General features: G+C 37.3%; 1 protein-coding gene across 5 annotated transcripts in view; it reads right to left on the reverse strand.

Moving 5' to 3' along the window:
* The window catches only part of BICD1 (BICD cargo adaptor 1), a 226567-nt gene that overhangs the window by 33693 nt on the left and 175298 nt on the right, over positions 1–17576 (reverse strand). For 3 of the 5 annotated variants that reach the window (XM_025455552.3, XM_025455556.3, XM_025455553.3), the window contains exons 5-7: positions 9570–10664; positions 5136–5287; positions 2243–2450 (exon numbers count right to left, since the gene is read on the reverse strand). In XM_025455552.3, the coding sequence (XP_025311337.1) occupies positions 2243–2450; positions 5136–5287; positions 9570–10664 (1455 nt within the window). Of the gene's footprint in view, positions 1–951; positions 1146–2132; positions 2451–5135; positions 5288–9569; positions 10665–17576 lie in introns of those variants that run through there. The other 2 variants (XM_025455551.3, XM_049102300.1) reach the window with 2 other exon arrangements.

Below are 17576 nucleotides of genomic sequence, written 5' to 3' on the forward strand. Positions count from 1 at the left end.
AACAGAGCTCTGACAGGTTATTGACATGCATGAGCACTGACCTCGGGCTGCCAGATATTCAGAATTATTCAAGGGAGGCCAGAAATAGATGCTCACGTGAAATCTCTGAGTTTCTAACAGTTAACAACTAACTTGAATTAGTTTTAATTTTTCATTCCCTATGACAACCAGCTGTTATGCTGCCTTTGGGCTTATTTTATTTCATGGACTTCCTGTGTGCTACCTCTGACCTAGAGTTAGCATGCAGGGATTTCTCAAAAGGCTGAACTCCATTTGCCAGAAGTTACATTTTCAACTGAAGCTCTTCATTGGAAAAAAAAAATTTTTTTTAAAGAGAAAGAAAAATGCAAAATGGTGAAGCTAAAAATAAAATGTGAGCATACTGGTAAGCATAAATCAATAAGGGCTTGCAGACTACAAGGATATCACACAAAGATGTAAATGTTTCTGAGGAGCAAAACCTTGGGAGGATTTTTCTTCTATTTTCTCTATAATCATTGAGGAGACATTCTGAGTCACTACAAAAGGAGATTAGCAACTTTTATAAAGATGGCTCCCTTTACTGAAATTACCTTAAAAACGATCAGAACAAAATGACAAAATTTGATCAGGATGGAATAGCTATGAGCTACAAATTGCATATAGGACCTGGGTGTGTGCTCTGCATTATACCTGATGCTAGGTTCCCTTGACCTATCCCGTTCCTTCCAACTCTCATTTTCCATCCTTGGCTGTTAAGAGGAAGCCCCTGGCGACTCCTACGGAATGCTTGTCTGGCCGAGTGAAGGAGAAAACAGGACGCTAAGTGTAAAGGCGTCTTGTATTTCAGGAATTGACCATGGTCAAAGTCTGACTCCATTGATGGGTGGGCATGAGTGGTTGGGAGGAAGGGGAGAGTTGTTTATTCAGCTAATCATTTGCATCACATGCACCCAAGGAAAAAATGTTTACCTGGTGGAGCCACGGTTAACCTTTTTTCCTTGCTGAGCCGGTGCCCTTGGATGAATTCATTCATGGAAGGGGGGCCCTTCAGAAGAAATGATTCTGTGGAGGTGGGACCAGGGGGAACGCTTAATAAATTCTGTAGGTAGGTAGCCCCTGAAGTCCTGGGACGGCTCTGATCACAAAGGGAAGGTGAAAATTGTCTTGCAGGAGATCCAAGAAAATACATATAGGAAACAAAAAAGTTTTACTTTAATTACCTTTCAAAGCCTCACCAGTGACAACATTATTTATATTGGCATTTAATTTTTTTTAACATGTAAATCAAGATTTTTGCTAATTGCTTAGTTTCCATACCAGGATACAACCCTATTTGGAGACTGTATTGGATACTGGAAAAGAAATTTATTATAGTTAGTCAGTTTGCACCGCAAGTAGAAAATATTTCTAGTATTTGATTCTTTACTGAAAGCTCCTAAAATAAAAATTTTACCATTAACTGAAAATACAGGGTAAGTAATTCAACATCCAGGACTCTGTAAAATGGTCACAAAATCAAGCCACTAAAAACCTTGCAAATGATTTCTTTGAGCAACATTCACATACCAAATGAAAAGGCACAAAAACTGCTTTTAAGAAAAAGACTATGCACATTCCATTCCATTCTACCTCAATATAGACATCCCCTTCTAGTCAGGTGTCAGTTTTGGTAATACAGACAAAAGTTTCCCTAAGAGAGCATACCCACATCCTTGCCCCATTAAAGAGAAACTGGTAAATAGCACCATTACCAGAGGTACAATGACTTTTAATGTCATGTAAAACACGTAAGATGTAGCTTCATTCTTAATATCCACCTTCTAGCTACCGATTTTTAGGTTGGAGGTAGGGGAGAGGCATATTTATGCATACAAGGAACAGCAAACATGTTGACAGATACTCAAAAATTATATTACGGTTAATCAAGAGGTGAGGGCGTGGGGGACAGAAAGGAATAAATCCACACAATCATCAAAAAAGATTTGATTTGGAAAAACCAACATTAGCGAGGAGGCCCGTTTAGATACCCACTCCCAGTTTGTGTGTCTTCCTTCCCTTCCTCCATCCTCCATGATAAAAGCACATTAATTTTTGCAGTTAGCTAAAAATCTGGCCTCTGCACCATACTATGAAGATCGCTGCATGCATACCTTTTCCTCTGAGTGCCACTGCTGACCCGAATGGTGGGTGTCTGTGGGCCCTGCCTATGCAGGAGGTAAGTGTCTATGGTGGGCACGGTGACTGACGCCTCCCCACTTACTTTAGGGCTGCCGATCTTGCTCTTTCCAAGTTTGCCTTTGCTGCGTCGGGACTGCTCGTGGTCAAACTCTAAGTCCTCCAGCCGCTGGGTCAGGGCAAGTTTTTGCTGGATAGCCATTCGTAACAAAGTGTTTAGAGTCTTCTTCTCATCCTCTGCGGCTGCTAACTGTCTCTGCATCTCATCCAACTGTGTGACATATTCATCACATCTAGAACCCAAACAAAAAGTGGTCAGGAGAAAATCCTGGTGAAATTATACATCGAACTTAAGTTGGGGAATAATGAATTGGACTGGAATTTAGACTTAGAACGCTGGTCTTCCCAGAGCAGCATGGAGGGAACCTATCACAGTGGAGAACTGGAAATGATAAAGCAGGTGCAATAATTGATGGTTCATCTATACAATGGAGTATATATGGACACTTATAAGAGGAAACATCTTAAACCCCAAGGACAGAGTTATTGTGGAGGCTGCCCCTGGTGTCAGGAGAATGAACAGTAAAGTCTCAGGCAATGTTCACAGCATGCCTAGATGTGTTATAACAGCTTCTTCTACTGTGTAACATTGTAGTCTTTGGAGGGATGTGACAAGTTTGTTATAGACCAGGCTGTAGGATGCAAAAGAATAACCATGTTTATAAAAAAACATTTCCTTCTTTATCTATATTTATGGATTTTGAGTACAGATTGCAGCCGCATTGCTTTCAATATGGCAGATTTGCCTGAATTAGAAACTTGAATATTTTCAAAGGTTTCTCAACCAGATGATAAAGCAACAGATGTCAAAGAAAACCATGATTTTCTTAGGGTTTGATACAGATATAGCAGGCTGTTAGGAATATCTTTATTCGGCTTTGATGCTCATGCTATAGCAGAAAGATAAGCTCAGTGAGCTTTTTTTCCCTGTCAAAAGTAAAACCTATGCACATAAACATTTGGAAGGAAGAATTAATCACACAATTATTCAGAGACTTTTTTTTTCTGAGTTTACTTACCTACTACTAAGATAACAACAAATACTCTTCATGCACCAGCTGAGAGTTAATGATTTGGTGGAGGTATCTAAAATGTACTATACAAACTTTGAAATTAACACAAGCCTTGCAGCATTTTAAAATAAAAACACTCTAGTGAGAGAACTTGAGATCCAGGTGGGTCCCACTTTCTTTAACCTTAAATGTCAAGAAGCATAGTAGGAATACCATAAGAAAGATTGAGTCCTAGTAAAATAGAAGGTGGATTTCAGGACCCTGGACTTATTTTAATTGCTCAGATAACAATATTTTAAAAAATATTATGGAGAAGGGCAGTTATACATAAAAAGATAAATAATGTGAAAATGTACTATTCGGGAGAAATAATTCTTCTACAAACCAGACTGAGAATGTAAATGTCCCTTTAAAAAGTTGTGATTTCTTGGGATCCCTGGGTGGCGCAGCAGTTTGGCGCCTGCCTTTGGCCCAGGGCACGATCCTGAAGACCCAGGATCGAATCCCACATCAGGCTCCCGGTGCATGGAGCCTGCTTCTCCCTCTGCCTGTGTCTCTGCCTCTCTCTCTCTGTGTGACTATCATAAATAAATAAAAATTTATAAAAAAAAAATTAAAAAAAAAGTTGTGATTTCTTTTTAAAAGAGGAATATATATATATATATATATATATATATATATATATATATAAAATGTATATTATCATCACTAACAGAGTCAATCACAAAATGTAAGCTTGAAACTTTTCTCCCCTGATACACAAAGAAGCTGGACAAACTCCAGGGCTCTTATAAAACCCAGGCTTTTTTTTACATTTATATCAGCTACATATAGATTATTTACTGAATCTACAAACAAAGCCATAGTTATGCTTTGTGAATTTTGTACCACATTTGTATCATAGAAGATATATGACTGCTTTTGTTTTGGTACTAATTTTGACAGCAAAAAAAAGGATGGCAACATCTTTGAAAATCTCATGACTTTAGTGGGGCACCTGGGTGGCTCAGTCTGGTTAAGCGTGGACTGCTGATTTTGGCTCAGGTCATGATCTCATGACCATGACTGAGTGTGGAGTTTGGGCTCCACACTGAGCATGGAGCTTACTTGATTCTCCCTTTCCTTCTGCCCCTCCCTTCCATACACACTCTCTTGCTTTCTCACTCTCTCTCTCTAAAAATAAAGAAGTAAATACAGGTCTTGTCAAAAAAAAAAAAAAAAAGGAAAAGAAAATCTTGGGATTTTGAAACCTTTGAATCAATACATGCTTAATCACTTCAAGCTTAAAAACGAAGTACAGTACCACTGTACTGTGATAATGAAACTGGTAGGGGAAAGTAGTCCCTAATATTTGTCCAATTAATTAGCTAGGCAATGTGAAAAATGTGGTGATATATACAATTACATTTTAATAATTATAATTTATTAATTCATGGTACATTAGTACAAGTAATTAGCTGATACAGTGAATATTGATATTCATAATGAGGGTGTCTTTCTCATACAATACTAATAAGAAGTATCTTTATGTCCTTTAGTCACAGAGATAAATTTCAGTGGTGATAATATAAAACCTAGCTATTTTAGTAAGTACATTTCTCTCCCCTTATCGGAGGCTTTTGGGGAAGTACATTTCTCTCCCCTTATCTAATTCTTTTGGGCACATCAGATCTAGAAAAAAATATCTATTACATTAATTTTAAAGCACTTCTATGTAAAAGAATTGCTTGATCCAGTGTGTCCAGTAGAGGGCTCTGGAAAACAGCACAAAACATTTGTCTTGGCTTTGTCAGAGTAGAATCTCAAATGTTTTCTTCATACCTTATCCTCTTGGACTACACATCAAACAACACTCAAGAGACCCATGTGAATTTTAAAGTCTTTCTTGGAAGAAGAAACTATTACCTTGTTGCAAACATTGCTCTCAGGGATGAGAAAGTTGCTGCATCTTCTTTCAAAGCCTTCAGTTCGTTCCTAAGCTTCGTCATAGTTTCGGTCACCATTGCTTTCTCATTTTCATATTTGTTCTTGAGGTTAGCTAGTGCCACCTCAGCTGTCTGAAGCAGAAAAATCACAATGCTTATGATTTTCATATCAGGAAAACAGATCATACAGATTTGTCCATGCTGGGTCTATTACTTTCTTTCATAAATGGAAAGTGAAATTGATTTAGTTACATTTTATCTAAACATATCTATGTACTTGGGTATAGGGCAGTTTTTTAAAAAAAATCCATAACGTGGTTAAATTACCCTGGAAGCGACCTGTAAACCAAAGTCAGTAACAGGAGTTAAGGAAATGATAGTAGTTGAGGAAATAGTTAATGCAGATTCTTGAAAGTGTGTGATTTTTCAGACAGAAAGGGAGCTGAAATAAAACTTAATACAAGAAAGATTTCATCAAGGAGAAGAAAGTAAAGAAGCGGAGCTTCCAACTGAAATACAAAAGAATGCAAATATTCTTGTGTCACCTGTGCTCTGCAGACCTAAAAGACACAAGGCCATTGCAATTTATAGCATGGGTATCCGACAAACTGTAAATCTACACTACATATTTAAGAAAAAGAATTAACAAAGAACAGATTGCTTCCCGTCTTTGCCTACAACTTCAAAACAAAAAATTATAGGCTAATTTAATTCTTCACAATCTCCATAAAAGCAGAAATTCCAAAAGGTTGAATGAATTAAAATATTTGTTTGAACTTGGGATTTAGGCATTTCTGAATCTTGTGGAATTAACAGTGTTTAAAATTGAGAACTAGCCTGACACATAGTAGGAACAAAGAAAAATGTTGACTAAATCAATGTATGAAATCAATGTATACTTAGGGAATGTCTGTTTGATGCATAGCAGATGGTATAGATATTGAAGCCAAACTGGAAGCATCCCCCCTCCTTTTTTTTTTTTTTTTACAAAATGTTAATCGCAGCCTTTCAGAGTATGTAAAAATACTCAATACTAATGAAAAAGTCCATTACTAATGAAAAAAAAATCCATTACTAATGAGATTCCCTAGGAAGACAATTCTGTTTTTTTTTTTTTAAGATTTTATTTATTTATTCATAGACACAGAGAGAGAGAGGCAGAGACACAGGCAAAGGGAGAAGCAGGCTCCATGCAGGGAGCCCGATGTGGGACTCGATCCTGGGTCTCCAAGATCGCACCCCAGGCTGCAGGTGGCGCCAAACTGCTGCGCCACCCGGGCTGCCCAGCAATTCTGGTTTTTAACATTTCCTTTTGTGCTTGAAATGGACAGCCAGGACTTTCCTTTTTTTTTTTTAAATTTTTATTTATTTATGATAGTCACACAGAGAGAGAGAGAGAGAGGCAGAGACACAGGCAGAGGGAGAAGAAGGCTCCATGCACCGGGAGCCCAATGTGGGATTCGATCCTGGGTCTCCAGGATCGCGCCCTGGGCCAAAGGCAGGCGCCTAACCGCTGCGCCACCCAGGGATCCCCAGCCAGGACTTTCCTATGCAAAGTGCCAACCTCTATAGCAATAAATGGATTCTTTTTAAAATTAAAACAATGTTGGGATAGGGTAGTTTGTTAATGTTTTGATTCCAGAGTAGTTTCTTATGAGTTTTAATTGAATTTCAGATTCAGATTAAAATGATAATTTACTCATAAAATATTTTAGTATGTTCTGTAGTGCTATAGCTTAGTGGAATCTTCAGAAATATTACCAATTCAGAAAATTACCAAGAATGCAGAAATTGACCAGGGGGAAAATGGCAGTTGTTGAATTTTTAAAAAATTTATACACATATTCACTTAGGACAGACCATTAAGTTTAAGTTATGAAAATGTCAATGTACAAATTTGTAAGCAGGTGGAGCCACATGGTTAGTCATCTAAGGGTTGGAGAGGAGAGGATGACAAAAGAGCAAGATCTGAAATAGACATTCAAACTAATTTATTCCTTGTAAGAAATTCCCCAAAAGACTCAGTTTTGTGTGCAGAGTTTTTGTTTTGTTTTGTTTTTTGTCCACAGACTGTACAAAGCTTTCTTAGAAGTAAGAAATTCTAAGTATCTACAACCCTTGAGTAGATTTGGTGATGTCTGCATTCACTACATTATCTATGCTCCCAAAATTGACTTTCTAAATAAAAAATCTTGTTTCCAGACACAGAGATCTTCACAACCATTTCCCGAGTGTATCATTCTATCCTATGGTTCTCTATCTACTATTCTTCCCGTTTAGAATTTTTTTCTTCCTCTCCTGGAAAACATGTCTTTATCCTTTAAGAACAAACTCAAGTATAATTGCTTCCACGAAGTTTTTTGCTAACTCCATTAGGAAACATTAATCCCCTCCTTGGCAATGTTTCCATAGCTTCTATCTCAGGATGTATAGCATCACACTGTCATGATCTGTCTCTTTCCCAACAGCCTCACTAGTTTGTGAGTCCTAGTCTAGAAGGCAGGGATTGTGTATTAGTCGTCATCAAATGTTCAGCATCTTGCACAGTTTAGTCCACAGATGGTATTTCATAAACATTGCATATTTCACCAGAAGACAATGTGCATACAAAAACCCCTAAAGTATATTTAAAGATTCATAGAGAATGCAGAATGTCTATTTTTAAATCAGGAAGATTCCCCTTTTTCCCCTTACGACAAAATTCTTACCTTAGTCTTAATAGTGAACATTCCACAATGTCTAAATATAATGGATGTCATCTGCAGACATCTGAAGTTATTCATGGCACATAAGCATCATAGCAGTAGGCCCAACATCATTAAAATGTAAACTAAATGCATGGCTAGAAATGTGTTTTCATTTTATTTACTGAGACCATAAGGGTTGTGATGCTAATGTAATGCAAATGGTACCACAAACCACTGAGAAAATAAAAATTTAGCCAGGAATGTCTTGTATTCTGGTATTGCCCTGAATTCCAATAGTACTATTTATACCACTTGATGTTATGTCCTACCCTGTGAATAGTTATGGGCATGTGTTGAACTCCTACTAGATTACTTGGTCACTTACTTTTACATCCCTATTAGTACCTGCCTTGAAATATGTAATCAATGAATGCTTGTTCATAAATTAGTCTTCCATGGCTTATCAACCATGCTTATCTATACTTCTGCATCAATTAAGCATCTTGATACTTATAGATCTAAGTTGTTAATATTCAATCTGCAAGAAGAAGTCAAAGATGTTATTTGAATGGCTTGACCAAGAATGCCCAGGATATTATGTCTTTGATAAAGGCTATCTAAGCCTTATCTAATATGGTATCAGTAATATGGTATTGCTTATTTATGACCACTTTGAGTCACTGGGTCTTTGGATTGTAGCAGTTTATGGTAACACATTCTTTCACTCTGACCTCAAATTGGAGTCAGATCTCCCACAAATTCTTTATTCATTCTAATCTTTTGCTATTTCCCTGAACTGATGGCACAAAAGGTCCTAATTTGCCCTTGGATTAATACAAAACATATTTATAGTACAAATAATATCACTGTCTGTGGGGCAGACCTCCCAGCTACATCAGTGGATTTATAGGGACTGAAGATGAGGATGCCAGAAAGGGCATGGGCTCTCCCCCAAAATAAGGGCAGAAGAAAAAGAAACATTGCATCTGAAATTATTCCCCAACACTAGCACTGCTTACATTTGCAAGAAGGTATTGGATGCTTTGTTGTTTCTCTTTAACAACACTCTTTCTCAGTACCCTTCTCAAATATATCTTCCATGGTTTACTTTGCAGAGAACCTAAACAGAAATTGAAAATATTTTCCCACCTATATTTCATAGCACTCCTATCCAGCAAATGCTCAAGGGTGGAAAACAAAATCAGACATGAAGGAGATCTAGGAATTAGTCAGGTAGGGTCATGCTGTAGCATTCCTGCTGATTCCAGAAGGATAAGATCTATTGTTAGGAAAAATTTTCTATTGCTTCAGTCCTGACCTAGGTGAATTAACATCCCAATTGAACCTAAATTTCAGATATGTGGTCACTGGCAGAGCTAGTGAATATTCTATCTCTATCTCTCCCTAGACCTCTGTTCGCTCTGGCCACTTTCCAGGGTGTTCCCATGGTGTAAGCCACTGTGCCAGCCTCTTCTGCCATCCCTGCATCTCCTGTTTCCCCACCCAGTGACTGCTGGACTCTAGCTAGGTACTGCCTGCATTGCCTTTCTACATCTGCAACTGGATCTTCTCCTTAGATCCTGCCACTGGGACGTAGTTTGATTTATTCCTCTGCTGACCAGGAATCTGAACTCTCATTCTGATGATAACAGACACTCAAAAACATTAAAGAATTAACTAGTTAAGAAAGTGTTGGCTAGCATGCATTGTCAGTAGAATGAGATCACCTGTTTGTTGGCTTTCAGCACTGCCCTCAGTGTGGCGATCTGCTCCCGTTTGGTGCTCAGCAGGGACTTGAGCTTGAGGATCTCTTCCATTAAGGCTTCCTTGTCTTTATCGATCATGGGGGCCAGCTCCCGTGCCGCTGCTCTTTGACGAGACAGTTGCAAGGACCGGTCCACAGCTTTCTGCAGATGCTTGATTTGGTCCCGGATTATGGCATTAAGGTTGTAGATATTCATTGGCTCTTTGCGGATGTCACTTGTATCTAATACTGGAGATGATGGTGGGGCAGTAATAACAGGAGAGATTGTGGGGGTCTTGGTTGGACTTGGCTCTTTGCTGGCCTCTGTGTTTTCTTTTGAAACTGGTTCAGGTGAGGTCCTTGTTTCTACTGGGGATGACACACCCCTCCTGGCTAATCGTGGAGACAAAAGTCCCCTGGGATCATCAGGCCCTTTCAGGCTGCCACTACGAGTGACTCTGCTTTGCCTATAGTAGTCTAGCATGACCCTGTTGGGGGTTTCATTATTACACAGACATACATGGTGGTAAAGCTGGGCTAGCTCTTCACTAAATGTCACCAACTCATCCTGGGCTGTATTAAGGGTATTGTGATTTTCGTTGGCTATGCTGGTCATCTTTTGTAATTCCTTCTCCATGTGTGCCATCTTCTCTCCACTCTCCTTGGTGGTCTTCTCAAGACTTGTAACCTGCTCATCATACATTTGGATCTTACTCTCATACTTGGCTTTCTCTTCAGTATAGTTTTCTACAGATTTATTATATTTCTCCTTTAAGGCCTTAATTTCAGCTTTCAAGTCAATCACCTCAGTTACTGCCACCCTATATTTGCATTCAAGGATCTCTAAGCCATTGATGTCCACTTCGTAGTCATGGGCCTCCTCCCCTGAGTCCCGTCCCTTCTCCCCATCCAGCTCAGCCTTGAGTTCTTTGCTGCTCTGTAGGCCTCTCATGGCATTAACATGTTCTGTGAGCCGGTGCACCCGTTCATGCTGCTCTGTCAGTGCTCCCTTGGTATGTTCCAGCTGTGTTTGTGATTCCTGGAGATTGGCCAGAAGAATGGCCTTTTCCCGCTCTACCTGTAATGGCAAAAAAAAAAAAAAAAAAGGTCTCTGAATGACTTCAGTGCAATGCCAACGATGTACTTGATCCACTCAGAGTCAGGCATGTATACATTTAAAAAAACTGCAGCAGAGCCAATGTCCTCATTATTTCCAATTAAATTGGAGTGTGTTTTCTTATTTCAGCAGTTCTGGTAAGTCAATCAGTTAAAAGTTTATTACTTTAAAAGAATTATGCTATGCATATTTACTCATCCAAATTCTCATGCATTATATGCATACACTCATGAAACTTGAATGTTATTCAAACAATCTTATTTTTATCTTTTAACACCTTGTAGAAAACATAAGATGTCAAGAGATAGTACTTGGCCCTGTATTTTGAGAGCCTTAGGGTATATCTGTTCCTTAGCTCATGTGGGAACCTGTTGTCAGGTGCCTATGATCAATCATCTTTTCCTTCTGAGAGCTCAACCCCAAATCAGATTTAACACCTAAGGCTTTAACTTACAAAAGAATGCTGGGAACCTTAATCATCCCCTTAAAAAATAAGCATTTAATCCCCAAAATAGACATGGAAAACACTTGATAGCTTTTATTTTATTTTTTTTTTAAGATTTTAATTAGTTATTCATGAGAGACACAGAGAGACAGGCAGAGACATAGGCAGAGGGAGAAGCAGGCTCCCACAGGGAGCCCGATGCAGGACTTGATCTCAGGACTCCAGGATCATGCCTTGAGCTGAAGGCAGATGCTCAACCACTGAGCCACCCAGGTGTCCTGATAGCTTTTAATATAAAAGTTAGAGAACAGAGTTTTAGAGTTAAAAGAACAACTTAAAAATTGTTTCCATTCCTTCAGCCCAAGTAGGAATTTTAAAAATTAGCAATTTATTTAAATAAATATAAGTGAATAAATATATGGTCTCAATATAAAATATTGTGTCATTAAATATAAATATATAAGAAATTATGATAGGAGAATTTAAAAAACCACCTTCAGGGGATCCCTGGGTGGCTCAGTGGTTTGGCGCCTGCCTTTGGCCCAGGGTGTGATCCTGGAGTCCCGGGATCGAGTCCCGCATTGGGCTCCCAGCATGGAGCCTGCCTCTTCCTCTGCCTGTCTCTCTCTCTCTCTCTATCATAAATAGATAAATAAATCTTAAAAAAATAAAAAAATAAAAAACCACCTTCTGTCCCTCTATACAGGTAATCATTATGAATTTAAAAGTTTTTACATGCTGAAGACCTGGGTGGTTCAGTCAGCTAAGTGTCTGCCTTCAGCTCATGTCATGGTCTCAGGGTCCTGGGATCAAGCCCCATGTCGGGCTCCCTGCTGAGCAGGGAGCCTGCTTCTCCCTCTCCCTCTGTCCCTCCCCCTGCTCATGCTCTCTCTCTCTCTCTCTCCCTCAAATAAATAAATAAAATCTTAAAAAAAAAAAGTCTTTACATGCATATAACAAAGATGTGTTTTTCAGTAAGCAAATAATATTGAGACCTGTTTTAAAGATAATGGACTGATTTTGAATGTTTTTATATCTAAAAGAATTTATCAATTTGAACTTTTAAATTTTCCTGGATCATACATTACATCCCTCCAAACTTCTAAATTTCTAGGAGATAAGTAAAATTATCATTATATTAACATGATAAATAACAATTATTAAACTATAAATAATATAACACCAGCATAATACTCTAGGAGATCTATACCTATCTATAAATTTATAATATAGTATGGTAGTTTTTTAATAGATTGAGATATTGCCAAACTTTATTTTTTAAAAAAAGATTTATTTATCTATTTTAGAGAAGAGTGAGTGAGCAAGTAGGGGTGGGGGGAGGAAGAGGGAGAGAGAGCCTTAAGCAGACTATAGTGGGAACCCTATGCAGGGTTCGATCTCATGACCCTGAAATCACAACCTGAGCCAAAACCAAGGGCCAGACACTGAACCAATTGTGCCACCCAGGAACCCCAGTAGAGTAGTATTTTTATGATTCTTTGTGGTATGATATCCTTCATATTATTATCATATATAAACAGTCCTCACTTATGGTTCTAATATGCATGAATTTCAGTGATCATGGTTAGTTAAAACACCAGTCCCTCCAAACACAGTACATTAACTGTGAGCAATGTGTAAAGTATAAACTTTGCTGCTTCAATCTACAAAATCACTACATAATAACATGACCAGTGACCAATCAACATCACTTCTTTCAAGTCTTTCAGTGATTGGTCATAGTGTATCTATTATTCAATTCATTCACAGAGAGCAAAGTGTAGTTGTGTTGTCTTGTTTTCTTGTCTCCCAGTGGTAAACCCACATGATGTTTTACCAAAATAGATAGTCCAAAAAAGGAAATGGGGAAGGAAGGAAGGAAGGAAGGAAGGAAGGAAGGAAGGAAGACAGAATGAAGAAAGGAAGGAAAAAGGAAAAGAAGGAAGGAAAGAACAAGTAGCAGAGAAGCAAAACGTGGCAATATTGGAAATGAAATTTGAATCAGACACAAATGGAGTTACAGAAGAAATTGTTGAATGTGACAATGTTGACATTGATGTCATTTGAAGGGATTTAGATATGCAGCCAAAGCAATTTGGTGAAGGAGAATGCATCAACATGAATCAAAAAAAAGTTGTTACAAAAAAAAAAAAAAAGTTGTTAGAAAAAAGGATAAAAATGTCCTAGAGGAAGTGTGTGACATGAGCACACTTAAAGGTACTATCAGAGATATTTTCAGACAGTGAAAGTGCAAAGGATAGAGTGTTGAAAGCTGACCCAAACTATGACAGGCATAGAAAAGATTCTTGTTTCATAAATTATATGATGAGAAGAAGGGAAGATGGAACTGTTCTTAGTAAGTTTTTTGGGGGGTGTAGGCACCATTTAAATTTTTGTTTCAAAAGCTTGGATGTCTCTGATATTCTGTAAAATATAAAGTTAATTTCCCTAGTATTTTGGGGAGAGGATTAAATTTTTATTTCAAAGTTTTTTTTTGTTTTTTTACAAAAACATTTAATGTTTTTAATTTAACATTAATTTAATTTAAATACATTTCTACTTTTTGGATTTCAGTGTACTAAGTAGTTTTAATATTTTTTCATTTCTTTATACATTAAGAGAGTTTTTAATGTTTTGACAAAAATTTTTTAAAGATTACAGAACAAAGGGCACCTGGCTAGCTCAGTTGGTAGAGCAGGAGATTCCTGATCATAGGGTCCTGAGTTCAAGCCCTGCATTGGACATAGAGCTTACTTAAAAAAGCAAAACAAAACAAGACAAGACAAAAGCAGAACAATTGATTTTCTCCATTAGTTATGAGTTTGTTTTGCATGGTTTCAGCTTGCACAATCATTTATGGCCCAGCAATATCATGTAAAGCAAGGATTGCTTATATAATAGGGTCATGAAATTAGAACTAAAAATACAGTTTTGTTATTTTAAATTATTATTAGAGGCTTCTATTGTAGTTTTGATTTTATGACATAGTATTTGCCCATATCTAGAACACAATCCACAAATTACATATTCTAGCTACAGAAACCAAAATATCCCCCAAAATAGTATAACAGGTTTAAAAAAACAAAAAACCAACTGGGGCTATATCATCAGAACTTGACTCTAATTTTGGCACCAATATTTACCTGGCTATGTGAGTGGGCAAGCTTCGGTTTATGATCTTATAAAGGGATGATTGAGTCAGATAATGAATATAACGCTCAAGGTATTATAATATTAGCTGTTGTTAACACTTGGGTAACTGATTATTTTCATGACCAAAATGTTTCTACACAGCAAACACTTTGTTTCATAGATTTGTATCTGTATGTGCAAAAACAACCTTTTCATTTCAAAGTCAAGATTTACTTCAATACAAATTCTTTAAGTTGGGTTTCATTAGATATAACAAATTGTATCCCCATAGTTGAAGATGAATTGACTTATCCAGACTGTTGGGCAATAACTTTAAGTGAAAAACCCAGGTAATTAGGTAACATGGTACTTAATAAAAAGCCAAAACATTTGAATTTTTGATAAAGGAGATAGAAAATCTCTAAATATTCTGTTGTTGGTATTGTATTAATCTCAATGAAAATGGATTACTTCAGGAGTTTTCTTTTTCTCTTGAAAATTAAGGGAATTTGGTCAGAAAAGCCTAAACATCATTTGATTAGTTACATAATTACAACAGACAAAGCTGTTTTCAAAAAGTCTTTTAATACAGGGTGCCTGGGTGGCTCAGTTAAGCATTTGACTCTTGATCTTGGCTCAGGTCTTGATCTCAGGGTCATAAATTTAAGCCCTGCATTGGGCTCCATGCTGGTTGTGGAGTCTACTTAAAAACAAAAAAACAACAACAAAAAAACCTTTTAATAGTAAAAGCTTTTGAATACAATAAAAATTGGACCAGAACAAAATGTACTGAATGTGTCTCAAACTCATTTTTAGAGGAAAAAGTGTTATAATGAATGAGGTAATATCATTAGGAGAGTTCCAATCTGTGCTCTGCCAATTCCAATTTTATTTTTTATTTTTTTATTTTATTTTTTTTCCAATTCCAATTTTAAAATAACATTTTTAAGTCTAAAAGATAAATCTATCAAATTCTTCAGGATCACTCTACAGAAAACATCAGATTTTTAAATTTTTTTATTGTCTCTTTCGTGTATGTGTCTTCCACATACTCAGTACATTTCTGTACTGACCAGAGAATGATATCCAAATTTACACATATTCGCACATTTTTTCCAGAGAATTAAGATAGGCCTGCTCCCTCCCAAAGATAACTAAACTGTGGATAATTTTTATATAATTCCCCCATGATATTTTCTCCCAGCTACTGAGGTTTGGAGTGCTTTAAATTGTAACTGGATTTCAGAAGCAGTACATAAACTAAGATATGTTGTTGTGCTTTGAATTAATAAATGCAAAGCATTTCAAATATTAAAATTACATTCATTTTAAGTGTACTGTTTTAATCTCCGTTTGTGAAGAATTTATCCAAGAGACACCTGCTGAGTTATCATCCTCTATAGTGACTAAGAATGGTTGCTTTATTTCTCTTTCTATAATCTCCATCTTTTATCTGCAACTGAGGATTTTATTTTTTATAGTAGGGCTGGTTGTTTTGCCAGAAAACTTGAATGCAGAATTTGTGAACTCTTTAATCTAGTGTAAGTATACAGTATATGTTAATTATTATTATAGTTGTCATTATGTCCAATTGCATTTTTTTTAAAGTAATCGCTACTCCCTTGGGATGCCTGGGTGGCTCAGTGTTTGAGCATCTGCCTTCAGCCCGGGGAGTGATCCTGGAGTCCCGGGATTGAGTCCTGCATAGGGCTCCTTGCATGGAGCCTGCTTCTCCTCCCTCTGCCTGTGTCTCTGCCTCTCTCTCTTTCTCTCTCATGAATAAATAAATAAAATCTTAAAAAAAAAAAGTAATCGCTATTCCCAATGTGGGGTTCAAACCACAACCCCAAGATCAAGAGTCACCTGCAAGGCATCCCTCCCAAAGAAATTTTTTTAATTTCACTGAATGTTTATCTTTTAAATAAACACATTTACATGTATTGAGTACAGATAGATTCTTTTGTGGAAAAACAAAAGAAAAGATAACCACAATTTGCACTTTTATATTAAGGTTTTTATAGGAGAAGAAATCAAAGTTGTTTTATAGGTTATTAACTTTCATCAAGTCTTTATCCTGGTCAGCTGACTCAACTTGACACTTGACTGCTTTGTGTGATTCTTATCACAGTACATGTAGTATCGACATACACAAATAGAACTCAGAAATAAACTCGGAGAAGAATTCAGAGAACTCAGAGAAGAATTTATTCTTCTCTGCTGGAACTGAAGCAATTCTGGCAACGCTTCACTTCAAATCTGTGCCCAAACAAGAACTGTGAAAAAGATCAACCTCAGACAAGATGAACCTGGTAAAACAGAGTTACCATATGACTCAGCAATTCCACTCCTAGGTATATATGGAAGAGAAGAGAATTAAAACATATGCATATGCAAAAACTTATTCATAAATATTCATTCCATTATTCATAAGAGTCAAGTGGAAACTATTAAAATATTCATCACTGATAAATGGATATATAGAATGTGGTATATCCAAACAATGGAATATTATTGGGCAATAATAAAAAGAATGAGGTACTAATATATGTTGTATCATGTTATGCTAAGTGGAAAAGGACAGTCATGCAAGGCTACCTATTATATGATTCTATTTACATCAAATGTCAAACTAGACAAATCTCTCAAGACAGAAAGTAGGTTAGTGTTTGCTTGGGGCTCGAGTGGCTAGTGGGCACATGGTTTATTTTTGGTGCAATGAAAATGTTCTAAAATTGACTGTGGTGATGGCTGCACAATTTTGTAAATGTACAAAAACCATTGGATTATACCCTATAACTGGGTGGACATATGGTATATGAATTATATATCAAAAAAGTTGTTCTTGGGACGCCCGGGGGGCTCAGCGGTTGAGCGTCTGCCTTCAGCCCAGGGCGTGATCCTGGAGACCCGGGATCGAGTCCCACATCAGGCTCCCTCCATGGAGCCTGCTTCTCCCTCTCCCTATGTCTCTGCCTCTCTCTTTCTGTGTCTCTCATGAATAAACAAATAAAATCTTAAAAAAAAAAAAAAGTTGTTCTTAAAAAAGATGACATAGGCTCTTGCTGTTGTGATAATAGATGCTCTTTTTATGTTTTCTGATGTATGGCAAAAAAGTAAAGCTTCTGAGAAATGTATTTGCCTATAAAAAGTAAATTAAAGCTAATCTTTAGGACGCCTGTGTGGCTCAGCGGTTAAGTGTCTGCCTTCAGCTCAGGTTGTGATTCCAGGGTCCAGGATCAAGTCCTGCATCTGGCTCCCTGCAGGGAGCCTGCTTCTCCTTCTGCCTGTGTCTCTGC

The sequence above is a fragment of the Canis lupus genome, chromosome 27 (genome assembly GCF_003254725.2).
Source record: "Canis lupus dingo isolate Sandy chromosome 27, ASM325472v2, whole genome shotgun sequence".
Lineage (NCBI taxonomy): Eukaryota > Metazoa > Chordata > Mammalia > Carnivora > Canidae > Canis > Canis lupus.